The following is a 13481-nucleotide window of genomic DNA, read 5'->3' as shown; positions in this document are numbered from 1 at the left end:
GTTCTTAATACTGGCTGGTAAAAACGAGAGTCAGCTGTTCTCTGTCTTAATATTTTTACAATTTTTACAAGTCTAAACTTTCTGGGAGCTTTAAGTCCAGGAGTTTAGGGTACTTCATGAGCCCCACATGTGTTTATGCATCTCCTACATGTAATACCAGTGGAAAGAGCAATGCATTTAAGCAATTAGTTTTCTGCAAGAGTAATGGTGTAGATGTTTGGCAGGGTTTGCCCCATTACTTCATGACCATTGAGCAGCTTGCTTGTGGTCACTCTTCTTTGTGGTGGTCTTACCTATACAGACATGATGTATCTACTCTGGACCCTGCAAGCACTGCTGGTGTGGGAGTTTGTAGTTTCACCTGCAGAGAACACACACGCCAAGAGTGATCTGCACAGTCATGTTCATGAGCATTATTAAAGCTATATCCTTTCTGAATGCAATTTAAAAATATGCATTTCATTAGTACGTAAAGGGCAACATTTTTGCAATGTCAATTTTAGATATAATCTGGCTTTTTGGTTTTGCCTACAAGTTTTTTATTGAAATGTCTTGAGTGGGTGGGCAGCGTTATTAGCCTGCTGTGCGTATGTATGTGGGGAACGGTGTATTTTTTTTAAATCAAAGGTCCAACGCTTTCAAGTATTTGACATCAGAGCTGCGTCACTGCATCAGTATTTCTGCTCATCATGACCAATTTAGCTGAACAGTTCCTGACAGCTCACTGGCATTAGCTGGTATGGCAGTAGTGCTTGGCGTACCAGTGGAGATATTGGCTTTCTGCTTTCACTGTCTTCAGGGCTTCCATTTTACTGCAATGTGTGGTACAGTTCAGATAGAGAGCAACATTTCAGCAAGACAATGCCTCAGCACTGTGAATGCTTTTGCCCTAACCCCTCTCTCTTTATTTGTTCATACAGGCCATGTTCTGCTTTGTGCAACCCTCTGTCCTGTTCCTCGGCACCGGAATCCGTCGGCAGCATTGCATCTCTGAGCTGCACTGGAGGAAAACCTCCTTTGAGCCTGCTTGGCTCCAAGTCACCTTTCCCCTTTCTCACTGCCCTCTTATTTCTCATCAATAACCTCACTCACATTCACAAGGGCCTGACCAGCAAGGTGAGCATAAATATTTTCACTGTAAATTTTAGGTGAATGTTGATATACTTGCGAGGGAGGTTAGCATTTGTACTTTCCCTGGCATAAAAGAGATGTTACAAGGACTGTTAAAATCAAATTGTTGTTCATTTTTATTTTAAAAATATTAAAGTGTGTATTGAATTAGCTGATTGGCTACTAATGGAAATATCTGGCCAGGTGAGGGAAAAACATTTTAAGCCACTTGCCAGATTTCTGCCTTACAGAACACTATGGAAAATGTAGGCAGTGACTGTTGGTTATCTATGATGGGGATGGTCATGATGGATGCAGATGAGCCCTGAGGAAGAAAAGCAGATATTTATAAGGCTATTCTTAAATATGGCTTTTGGAGTAGCCAGTAGGAATTCTCATGTGGGAGAAGGTAGAGGGTGGGCCTTGGAGAGGGCTATGTTTTGCCTTCCTCCAAACACAAACTATCTTAATATTATTTGTCTCCACTTGTGATTCCTTTATAGTACAGCTCTGTGCTGGGCTTCAGAGGCTTGAAGGATTATCTGCATCAAAGCTGGCAGACTGGACCTCCCTCTGTGACTCCCTCATCTGCGTGGATCCTACGCCATGAATATCACCTGCAGTACTTTGTGTTAGCGTTGGCTCGGAGAATGGTATCATTATTAGTCTTTTCATTCCTTTCCCCCAAGAAACTGACTTCACTGGCAGCTGGCCTTCATGTCCCTGTTCTTTCAGACTTAGGTCTGGCCACTCTTCTGCTGACTTTTATGACCCATTAGCAAATAACATCTTTCCAATTACTGATGCGGAGATTTAGTTCCAAAATACTTTGGATGGAAAAATTATATTTTTGCCTTTCTTTGGGATGGAGTAAGAACAAAGTTTTCAGCTGTGTTGCTGAAAAAATATCTGACAATCTAAGGCAGTCAGGGGAAGCAGAATATCTCTTGGTATGAATGCTGACAGCCCTTGTAGTCTGCCTCAGTTATGCACTTCGCACAGAGATCTGTGTCTTGTTTGACCCTCCCATCCTTGTTGATTGTCTTGTTGACAAATGATAGAGTGCTTTTATCTGTTGTTTTGTTTCCTGTACAGGCAGGCACTTGTCCGGATTACACCCAGCATGCCTCACTCCATCACTGTGTTGCCATGGCATTGCTAAGCCGTCTGTTGCCAGGGAGTGAGCATCTGGCTCATGAGGTCCTACTGGATCTTGCCTTTAATCCAGAGTTTCTTCCGTAAGCTTTGCATTTTTTCCTTTCTCTAGTCTGGTGTGTGGAAAACAAGGGGAAAATGGAAAAAGCGCATTGCCAGTGAAATTTTGTCATAATTGTTGGCCTTTAACAGGGCCGGTAGTTAAATTTTATTTACTCATTGGCATATTCTCCAGGCATGAAGCCTTCTAATCAGGCAAGTAATATGGTATTTTTCTCTGATGTACCGCTGTTGAGAAATGTGAGCAGTTTATTTTGATTTCCTCTGTGACAAGGCTTGTGTAATTCCTGATGGAACTGATCCTCTCTAAGGCCTAGCATCTTGCATCTTGAGAGTAGGGAGTCTAGAAAATAAATGAGAATTTAACATAGCCTGAAAAGCTCAATGAATCTTCCTCAAACCTTTATTAATCAAGTGTTTACACAAATATTTGTTGATTTGACAAATGCCATGTCTTCCACTTCACACTGGAAGAAATCATGAGCATCTCAAATATGAATCCTCTCAAATCTGGGCAAGAAGATGGTAGCAGTTTATCTTGTTCATCTCAATCTGTTTGAAATTAGGTATGGTGTATCTCTCTAGGAGGTTGAGCCAAGGTGCTGTAAGGAGGTACTATTTATTTCAGAAAGAAGGAAAATTTGTTAGTGGATTTGTTTGTGTGGTGGTGTTCTGGTTTTTTTGTTGGGTCAACAAAATGGTGAGTCTTTGGTCTGAGATTGTGGCATATGGATTTGACAAGCACCCTCCTCATGCACAGTTTCTGTCAGTCCATGTGGTTCCCCTGACCTTGCCACTGCCAGCTGCAAAGCTACTGTTTTGAGAATTGTGTTACTGGTTTGTGTAGACCTTATCTGATATACAGTATTTCATCTCAGCTCTCTCATGTCTGTGTTGCTAAGTAGGCTGCCTCTCTGGACAAGGGGTGACAGCCTCCCCACTAGACTGGCATTTGTGTGAAGGGTTTCTTTGGCACTGCCTCAGTGTTGCTGACTCCAAAGGTGGTTCTGTGAATCTGCTGTAAATACCAATGTAGCTGATGCTTTACAGGCCCACTGGATTAGAATAGCTCAGTGACTTAGAAAGTGTTGAATACTCTGCATATACTACTCTTCCTGTTCCAAGAGGACTGTAGAGATTAATGTTTGTGATGTGTTGTTTGTTTGATATTTCAGGTTTTTGTTTCTTAAATTGTTTTTTGTCTTTACCTTACAGTGAAGGGAAAGCTGGTGGGCCAGAAGCAGCTGACTTCTCTGATATTCTGCATCTGGGTACCAGTGCCAAACTGGCACAGCCTGGCTCGGCAGCAGCATTTCTTCCCAAGGTTACTCGTGGTGCCCTGCTGAGAGAATCATACCAGAATCTGCCTTCCATTCGTTCCTGCTACCTCTCTCACTTTGTCCTCTTGCAGCCCACCCTTACGCGTTCTCAGGTATTCTACCAAGGGCGGAATTACCTCATCCAGTCAATGCTGCTTCCTGAGGTCAAAGGGCCCATCCTGCCTTCAGACTGGCCGTTCTTTCCACTTATCAGCCTCTACAACAAAGTGACTAATGCAGAGACACGTGGGGCTGTACTGAACTCTCTCCCACTTGATCTCATCAACACTGTGACCTGGAACCTGCAGTGGGTCTTTTTGCTGGAAACCTGGCGTCCTAAAATCCTTCAGAGCATCCCGACTGCTGCCAAACTTGCACGGCTTATGTGTGTCTTCCTCACTGGCAGTGACCTCTTTCTAGAAGCACCAATTCACCGCTATACAGCTGCCCTTCTCTCTGTGTATTGCCAACCCAAGGCCCTGGACTCCCTGAACTTGGATGCTCCTCTCCCTGGTTTGGCGTCCTTCCATGATCTCTATATAAGTCTCCTGGAGCAATTTGAGGGCGTCTCCTTTGGAGATCCACTCTTTGGAGTCTTTGTTCTTCTTCCTCTACAGAAGCGTTTCAGTGTTCATCTGCGTCTCTCTGTTTTTGGGGAGCACACAAATATCCTGCGGGCGCTGGGAGTGCCATTACAGCAGGTAATCCTAGCTTATGGTAATTTCCTGTCACTATGTATTTCTTGTGATTCTCCAACCTTGATTTGTGTGTATATGTGGAGGGCAGGAGCTGTGAAATTGCTCACTCTTCAGTGGAAACTGTCTCAAACCTTGCTTGGTTTAACCATTGAGAAGCTCCTGATTTATAGGTTGTATGTATGAAAGGCTGGTTGCACCCTACGTTCTGCTAGCAGCTACCTTTCCTTTAAATAAGTATTTTCACACCTTGGTGAGAACCTTTTCCTTGCCCATGTGTAGATAAAGTCATTTTCCCTCTCAAACATCTTTCCACATATAGTTATAATGGAGTTGTGCTCTGCTGAGTAACAGCAAGAAAATTTGGTCTCTCAAGTGTAGGACTGTGTTTCTTTTGACTGAGCAGAGCACAAGAGATAAAATTTAGCAGTGCTGTCAAAAATACTCTGTCTTCTTACTTTATAAGCACTCATCTTGTCTGTGCCGAGGATCAGCTGCAGTGACAGGACCAGTAAAACATCTCTCCATAAAGCTCAAGAGGTCTTGGCAACACTGCTCACATCAGTCAGGGTGGGCTGCAGCAGCTGTGCTGCAGATGGGGGTCATCGTGTTAGAGGGGGGCATGCACAAGGAAGGGCACCCTAGAAGTCATGAACTTCCTCTCACTACTTAGACCCTGACAAAAATTGTAATGTTGACTCTGGATGGGTTTGTTGCAGTTTCCTGTGCCTCTTGAGCGCTACGTTTCCCCTCCTGAGGATAACCTGAACCTCCTGCGACTCTACTTCCGAACGCTGGTCACTGGTGCGCTGCGCCACACCTGGTGCCCTGTGCTGTACGTGGTGGCCGTGGCTCACGTGAACAGTTTTATTTTCTCCCAAGAAAACACAACTCAGGTGGGTAATGGATAGTAGAGCTTCAGGGCTCCAGTCTTTGGGTTTTGCATCTGCTCTCCCTGTGAGTCCAGTGTGGCTTGTGATGAATCACTGACCTTTGGGACCTGAAAACAAAGATTGTAAACAAATGTGTTGAGGATTGGTTAGCTGTTTGAGAATCCACATACGAAGCAGCAGCTTTTGTTCATTGTACCCTAATGCACTTGCATTAATGGTAGCCAGTCCTACCTAAATCTTTGAGGTCAGTGTTCTGTGGTGTGGAGGGAAGAAGAGCAGAAAGAGTAAGGAAGGTGATCAGGCAGAGAGAGCTTGTAATAGATTTGGCCTCTACCTTAGCAATCTGAATATGCAAAGTACTCTTTGACTTTGCTTAAGTAACCAAGCAGAAGCCCCCCTAAGGCCTTGAGGCCTCTGTCAGTGAATAGTTGTGCTAACCACGCTTCACCTCTGATCTGCAGTTCTACCTAAAGGTTGAGAAGTCAGCTGAGATTCAGATCAGGGAAAGGAGTAGGATTTAAGTGGTAAGACATCTCAAGCACTTTCTGCTGGAACAAACTGCTCATCATTATAATGAATAAATCATCCTGGAGTGTTGTATGCCCCTGGGCAAAGGTATTACTTCACCATATTAAGGAAAGTATGTGTTTTGTTCCCAGGAGATAGACGCTGCTCGGAAAAGCATGCTGCGGAAGACGTGGCTGTTGGTGGATGAGGTAGGATTTGTAAGATTCAGCTTGTGCTGCAGGGAATTAAGTTTTCCATGCATGGTGCTCTTACAGACTTGCATTTGACTTTTGAATTTTGTATTTAATTACCTTGCTAATTTGAGAATGAGAGGAGATTAGCAGCAAGATTTTGGCCTGCAGTATCTCTAAATATGTTTAGGCAGTTCTTGTAGTAATTGACCTCAAAACACTGAGCCTATTGGAACCTAGATGAATTTCCTGTACTGTATTTCCATGCCTCTTGTCCCAGCAGCATTATATCTGGATAGCTAGAGATGTTAGAAGAATGATTATAGCACAACCATTATGTTAGTTATGAGTAGGTGGCCAGCAGTGATCCATCTTAGTTGGATGCTTCCCCTGAAAAGAACAGGACAGATGTAAGGTTTCTCTTTTTTTCTGAAGGAGCTTGCCAAAATGTATCCTTTATGGGACAGAGCTGGGTCATTTGGCCCTCTGTGATTTGTGTCCAGGGTAAATTATTAGATGACATTCAAAAATCCATTGATTTTGAGTGGTTGAAACCCAAAAATTTGCTTTCTGGTAGGAAGTCATTGTGAGGGGCTGTTGAGGAGACAATGGAGTTGTGTTTAGAAGAGGAATTCTCATGGGAAAAAAATGAATTTTATTGGAAGAAACTTGTATTTTATAGCTCTTCTATTGAAGATGATGTAATTAAGTATCTTGGGTATGATGGAATTGTACTATTTGCAATTTCCTGTGTTGTGTTGGAGGCAGTAGAAAAGATTAGATACCTTTCTGTTTCTTCTTTCAGAACTTGAAAAAGCACCTGCTGTACTACAGACTGCTGAATGCAGAGAGTCCTCTGGGATTTGACCTTTATGAACAGCTCCCTCCCGTGCGGCTGAAGTACCTGCAGATAGTGACACAGAAAGAAATTACAGAGAATGCACCAGCATTAGAGTCATAGCAAAGCACTTGTGCAAGAAGAGTGCCAAGGTGAAGAGCGGAAAAGCTCAGTTTATACTTCACTGATGAAGTAAAGTGAAATTACTTGCAGTTCAAATGGTTTTAGTCTTACCTGGACACTCTTGGCATCTTTGCCTAGTGAAGCACTGATGAATGCTCCCAGCCCTGCAGAGCAACATGCATGTTGTCAGGAAATGACAGCATGTGTTTGTGTGGCCTCTCTGTGATGGGTGTTGGAGCATTTTCCTCCATTCTCCTTCAAGTTGTTCTGCTTCTTCCCAGAGGAGGTGAGAATGTGTCTGAAAGGCTCTGGACCGTTGAATAAACTGAAGGAACTGGAAAAGCTGTTTTGTCCAGTCAGGCTGGAAACTGGGTTCTCAAGATAATGTCTGTTTTCTCCATATCCTTCCATTGCTTTTTTTATATTTTGAATGGTCCTTTCCTCACACTCTATACCCTGCAAACAGAATGACAGTATGACAGAGAGGAATCTCATCCTGAGAGGTAGTTTTTAACATATACATACAAGCAGTTTCTCCAAGATAGTGTTTTGTGCATACACTCACTCAGTAACACAGATGTATTGTGTTAAACCTTTAAGAAATATGAGTTCCTAGTGCAGTAGTATGAACACTGAATATCCTCCCTTGGCTGTCTTTTGGATGGTCTCTAAACTGGTTTCTTTTCTCCCTTAATTTGGTTACGTGTATAACAAGATCAAAAATAATTTCTTTTCAGGCCAGAATGCATGGCAGTAACTACCCCTCATTAGAGAAAAAAAAAATAGTATCTGCTTGTTTAATTAGAATATGTATTGGTTGCCCTCTGAGGAGAATGCAGTTTAAATTTTGAAGTGGAGTTTCCTAGCTCAAACCTAATTTTAAAAATGTCTAATTTGATCCCACTTCTACATCCAAATTCTGAATTGCAGCCTCAGACACAAAGGCTGTGAATATAGATCCCTAAAAGGTTCATTCCAAGTGCCACATCAAGTCCAGAATTTTCTCTAGGTATATGATCTCACTGGATGTTTCCTTTATACTTTCACATGGTCATTCTGGCAGGCTTTTCTTTGGAGAACTTGACTTTTATGAACAAAACTTTTTAAAGAGATTTCTGATGTTTTTATGAATAAATTGCTCTGGAGTTTGCAGGGTGATGCCTGGTCTGAGGAGCTCAGCCTCTGTTTTTACCTAACAAAGAGGTCAAGCTAGCTTCCCTCTGAAGAAACCACAGCTGTAATTAACCTTGCTCCACTGAATGTCCCAACAGGAGTGTGAATCAGTGTTAATAGGCCCACTTTTAATGTCTTCAATTGTTCACACAAGAAACAAATTCCAGACAGCAACTCAAATGAATCAAAGAATCGTTGAGTTTGGAAAAGACCTTGTGTCCAACCATAATACAATATCTTTCTTTCACCTGACAGTAGTGTGTTGCTGCCCCCTCAAATGCCTGCATAATCACATAGGGCTTAGGGCATTTGTGACTGATGCTTTGTATTGGCAGTTTTCTAAGTGTTCCAGTCCCCTTCCTTAGGTTGCCAGAAAACAGTCAGTTTCATCTTTCTTTCCCTTATTTTAGAGGGAAAATGAGCAAAAGTGGTATTTCCTCCCAATCTCTTTTTCTTTTCTTCCCTTTTGATCTGTGGTTTCCATCTGCAGCAGATCAATGTCATGTAAAATAACAAAAGCACAGCTAACACGATTCTTTTTTATTGTTAATTACTTTAAAAGTATTTGATGTGATTAAAAGTTTAATCAAAGTCATTCAAGCTTTAATCTGTCTGGTGAGAGCCCAGCAGTTGTCTTTCAGAGAATGAATGGTAAAATTTAAGGACTCCTAGCTGCCCATTTAAGAGCACTCTTCAAGGACTTTACCTTTTGCTTTTCAGTCCTCCAGTTATAAAATCTCTTCCAGTCCTTTTGGAATGCAAAGTTGAATTTTGTAATGTGTACAGGATGTAAATAAATATTTTGATAGCTCTGCAGGTGTTTTTTTGAACTATGAGAATGCTTTGTTTGAGTCTTTCTTGAATTTGGATAGTTCTCTTGGCACTTTATCAGTATCTTGGGACAGCTGCTACCCTAAAGAATTCTGCTAAACTTTGGAGTTCTGTAAGAAAGCCAAAAATTACATCCTGCTTGTGTGATGGGTCAGTAGCACAGGGTACCAAATGCTGTGTGTAGCTGGGGAAGGTGCAGCGTGGTATGATGTGATTTGACACATGTCCCAGGTGGAAGACTGTCCACAGATGGAAATTATGATAAGTATCAGCAGCAGAGAGAAAGAAAAGAGTGGATACCAAATAGTTCTGCAGGCCACAGTCATATGCAGAAAATCCCAAGGATGCTGCATGTGAGCTGTAAGCTTTTAAAACACTGACTGTCACTAGAGATGGTACGTGAGTTTTTTAAGGCTTTCGGCAATCTTGTATGAGATTTCCCCACAGAACACTAGAGGGCATTGCTTTATCTAGTTTAAATGCAAGATTTCTCAGCCTCTGGTGCTACTGGGACCTGAAAAAAAACAATCACCCTTATACATTGTTTGAATTTTTTTTGCATTTTTTATTTTTGCATACAGTTTTGGAGCAAGTGTGGAGAATTAAATATTTTATATGATGTGTTGCTAAGAACCATACAGTGCTTTGCCAGTAAGAGCATTTTTGAAAAATCCTGGTACATTGAATATAAGATTTAAACTTAAGCTGAATGCAGTCTGAGACAGGACCAAAGCATGCCCATTCTGTTAATCCAGTTTAATCCTGGTCAGGGTAAGTGAGGAGATGAACAAAATTAAAACTGTCCAAAAAAACAAATACAAGTTCGCAACTCCTTACTGAAGGCTTAAAATTTCTTTGAGAATAAAATAATCCTGCTGTAATAGGACCCACAAATAGTTTTCTGGTGTTGAAGGGGTTCTGACTCAGAAGAACATATGTTGTCTGGTAACTCTCATCAGAAGTCAACAAAACCAGTAACAGCAACTATAAAAATCCCTGCCTGTCTTATAATTCTTAAAAAGGGTACCCCATTTTCTGGTCCTTTGTGGCTAGCATATGCTTGGTTTGATCCAAGTTACTGATGATGTCCCACGTGGGTAACAGTGGAATCTCTATTAGTACAAATTTAGCATGGGCTGTGCTGGTAGGCAACAACAATGTAGTTTTAAAAACAAATGGTTGGTTGGACTGAAGATGAGTTGAGGATAATCCTTTTAGCATTGCTGTTGAGTAGGCAGGTGAGAGGGTGGGGCTGTCACAGGTTTACATCCTAAGGCTTTAATGGCATTCTACTGAATTTTCCTTTGCATTTTGAAGGGGAAGAGAGAGTTCTCCCATCAGCTTGGAAGCACATCCTTTTCTGCCTAGAAGAAATGGAGTTGCTTTGTGATCCTTCAACTGCGTGAGTGGTTTGAAGTCCTGGAGTTTAGAATCCATATGTGGTGATTTGGCTCACTTTGCTGAGTAGGGACGGTTCCCAAAAAGATGTAAGCAACTCAGTAGCTGGCAATGCTACACATTGAGGTAGGACAAGGCCTGACAGAAGAAAGTGAAGGGTTAGGCAAGGAAGAAATCGAAACAGGCCTGAAACCATACTGTATGGGAACTTTTTAACAGTACACATAAAGCATGATATAATTGAAGGACTTTAATTCCACTGTATTTATTCACTACTTCAGTTTGACACTGGAATTTAATAATCCATTTCTAGACTGATGCATTCTGTCTGGCCACTTAATGCCAGGCAAATCCGAAACACCTTTTGCTGGTGAAGTAATGGACAGAGCAAGCCATAAGATGTGGATGTATAAATAAACTACAGGTCAGACAAACACATTTCTTTTGGTGTCAGACATAAAATAGTGCAGAAAGGTGTGTTAATCATTGCTTTTGCTTCTTCCTAGTTCTGCAAAGTTCTTGGAATTTTCTTATTGATGGAGGGTTGCTGCCTCCAGCTGATAATCATATTTGGGAGGAAAAACATGTTTATTTCACCTCAGCTTACAGAAGCTCATATAAGCTTTATATTCACAAAGCTGGCTTTCTGGTGTTCCTTGTTTAAATAATTTTGTGGTAATTTACTGGCCTTTGTCCTAGTTTTTATAACGGGCTTCCCCTCTCCCTTTGAATGGAGGATGTGCAGGGAAGCCCCACTCACAGAACTGCTGTGTTTTGCATGGTTGTAAGCAGAAATAGGTTTTCCATAGTGTGCTCCCCTCCCTGCCTTTATTGTGATAATCTTGAGTCTCAAAACATCTCAGCAACGCTGTGTTTGGGTTTCTGGCCAGCTGCGGCACAAAGAGCTCCAGCTCAGCCTGAGGAGGTGCTAAAGGAGCAGGCTCTGCTCCGGCTGTATGTGAGCCTCCGGGCACTCCTGGCCGCAGCAGTAGCTCTGAGCAGGTTAAATGAACAGGACATTTCAGACAGAGCGACACCTGGCCCATCTCCGGGTCCAGCTCTTCATCTGTAGGTGGGCTGTAGCCAGCAGATACCAGCAGACACCTACTGCCCCAGAGAGCAGATGAATCTCCTTTAGCCTGCTGAGAACCAGCTCACACGCCCGGCCAGGGCAATGAATATTCCCAGGCAGTGCTGTGTATGGACATGAGAACCAAGCCTAAGGCATGGCTGGAGGCACCCACCCTCTGCATGCCCCTGCCCTAACCCCACCTGGATGCCAAACCAGACCAGTGGTGTTACTGCTCATTACAAAGCAGCAGCTTGTCCTGGCCGCAGCAAAAACGGGGGTTGTGTGATGCCACTGGTGTCAAAGCACAGCCACGTACATGACAGTGTATGCTGAAGTCTGAGGTATTAGTTGATGACTAAGGCTGGAGGAAAGTTTTGTGGAGCAATGGGGGTGCTGGGAGCCAGTCCTGAGGGGCAGCAGCTGTGGGGCTGGGCAGGTAACAGGGAACAAACACCTCATGGAGCGCGGGGAGAAGCCAGCAGCAGCAAAAAGGGGAGGTAAATACCGTGTTTCATGCCTTTTCTCTGCTTCTGTGGAGCGTGGGTGCCTGGCTAAGGGCTGTGGAGGACACAGGTAAGGTTGGTAAAGTTAAACTCCGTGTGGTAAAGTTAAACTATGTATGTCTTGTGCTGGGGCTGATGTGGTTGTCTTTTTGGGTCTGTGCTGACAGCGCTGCCTCACGTTTCCCCCCAGGGAAGGAGGGAGGGCTGCCCGAGTCCTGAGCCATCAGCAAGGGCTCTCTTTGGGGTGCTTTGTGGGGCCCTGGGTGCAATGAGGGGGCTCTGGCAGGATTGTTTGCTATGGAAACAGGAGGCAGGAAAAGCCAAATCCCTGTTGTAACTGAGGGGACAGCAGAGCAGGAGTGCAGGTGCTGGAGGTGCCGCCACAGCACAGCCTTGTTCCCTGACCAGTGACCAGTCTGAAGCTTTGGGACAGGACAAAGAGAAGGATTGAACGAGCCAGTGGGCTTGGAGGGTGGCTCGGCTTTTACTTCTGGGTCTCTCAGGTTGAGAGGAGTTTTGCGGTTTCTTTTCTCTCTTCAGTGTCCCTTTCCTTCACTACTCTGTGTGTTCCATGTCTTTCTTGTCCTTTACTAGACTCTCCTTCCCTCTGCCTTTTTATTTTTAATTTTCCACCATTTTAGTAACTTCTAGTTCCCTGTTGGCTTTTCTCACTCTTTTGGCTGTTTGCAGAAGGAATCAGTAATTCAACAGTTAAACTGGAGAACTGAGATGTTGTTACTGAGTTTGAGGTGGAAGCTCACATCTCTTGAGTTGTTCATCTGAAGGTCTGGGCAGATGTCCATAAATAACATGCACAACATGCCCATTTGGAAACCTTACAGCAAAGAAGTCTGTAACTTTACTTTTGAGACTCAGATTGCCGTCTGGTGTAAGCACACCACACCATTTGGGTCTGATCTGTCAGATATTTGATGACACTTTAGCAATTAATGTATTGGATCTGTCTTCTGAAAGGGAGACTGATGCTTGTGTATCAAGTGACTATTTACTCTTACTGCCTCAACCATGGTAAACTTTTGCTTCAAAAAATTAGTATCTCCAAAACAGTATTCCAGGTTTCCTCAGTGTGTGTGGACCTTTCTTAGCAGCTTTCAGCACAATGCACATTTGGGGAGGATCTTTAATATCTTCCAAGTAACAGGAAGTGCAAAGAGCTCTGAATTAAATTCAGGTATCACATTACTGGCAGTGAATTGTAGTTTCAAAGGCGTGTAACACACCATGATGACAGCCACTGTGAAGGTATGTTGTTAGCATCTTTCACAAAAAAGCAGCTTGCTACTCCTGGCATCAATGTATCTTTCAATATAGATTATAAAAGACAAATTTAGAATGATACAAAAGTTTCTTAAAACCATCATGCATCTCTTGTCTCTGACATGAGTGTCAGCTCACTCAGAAAATGCTCGTTGTGCTACCACCCAGAAGACACCACAGATGGTGGCTCGTTCTTGTTCCTCTTGTCTGCTGTAAGATTGATCATGTTTGGATTGATGAAATTATTTGGGCAGGAGCTGCCATTGCTCTCCTCCTGTCTGTCCACTGTTAAAAGAAGTGGGTGGAAAGGGGATGTAAAATATACTTTTTAGTGT

At 42.9% G+C, this 13481-nt stretch overlaps 1 protein-coding gene across 4 annotated transcripts in view; it reads left to right on the top strand.

The window, feature by feature from the left end:
* Positions 1-8900, top strand: part of RPAP1 (RNA polymerase II associated protein 1) — a 48155-nt gene extending 39255 nt beyond the window's left edge. For all 4 annotated transcript variants that reach the window (XM_086892841.1, XM_086892838.1, XM_086892842.1 and 1 more), the window contains 7 exons: positions 921-1116; positions 1614-1763; positions 2206-2348; positions 3541-4345; positions 5059-5235; positions 5892-5948; positions 6736-8900. In XM_086892841.1, coding sequence (XP_086748967.1) covers positions 921-1116; positions 1614-1763; positions 2206-2348; positions 3541-4345; positions 5059-5235; positions 5892-5948; positions 6736-6891 — 1684 coding nt within the window. In that variant the 3' untranslated portion in view covers positions 6892-8900. The remainder of the gene's footprint in view (positions 1-920; positions 1117-1613; positions 1764-2205; positions 2349-3540; positions 4346-5058; positions 5236-5891; positions 5949-6735) is intronic.
* The last annotated feature ends 4581 nt before the right edge of the window (positions 8901-13481 follow it).

The sequence above is a fragment of the Cyanistes caeruleus genome, chromosome 6 (genome assembly GCF_971803275.1).
Source record: "Cyanistes caeruleus chromosome 6, bCyaCae1.hap1.1, whole genome shotgun sequence".
Classification (NCBI taxonomy): Eukaryota; Metazoa; Chordata; class Aves; order Passeriformes; family Paridae; genus Cyanistes; species Cyanistes caeruleus.
Note: the sequence above shows the minus strand (reverse complement) of the source record. Positions and strands in the feature narration are given on the sequence as shown.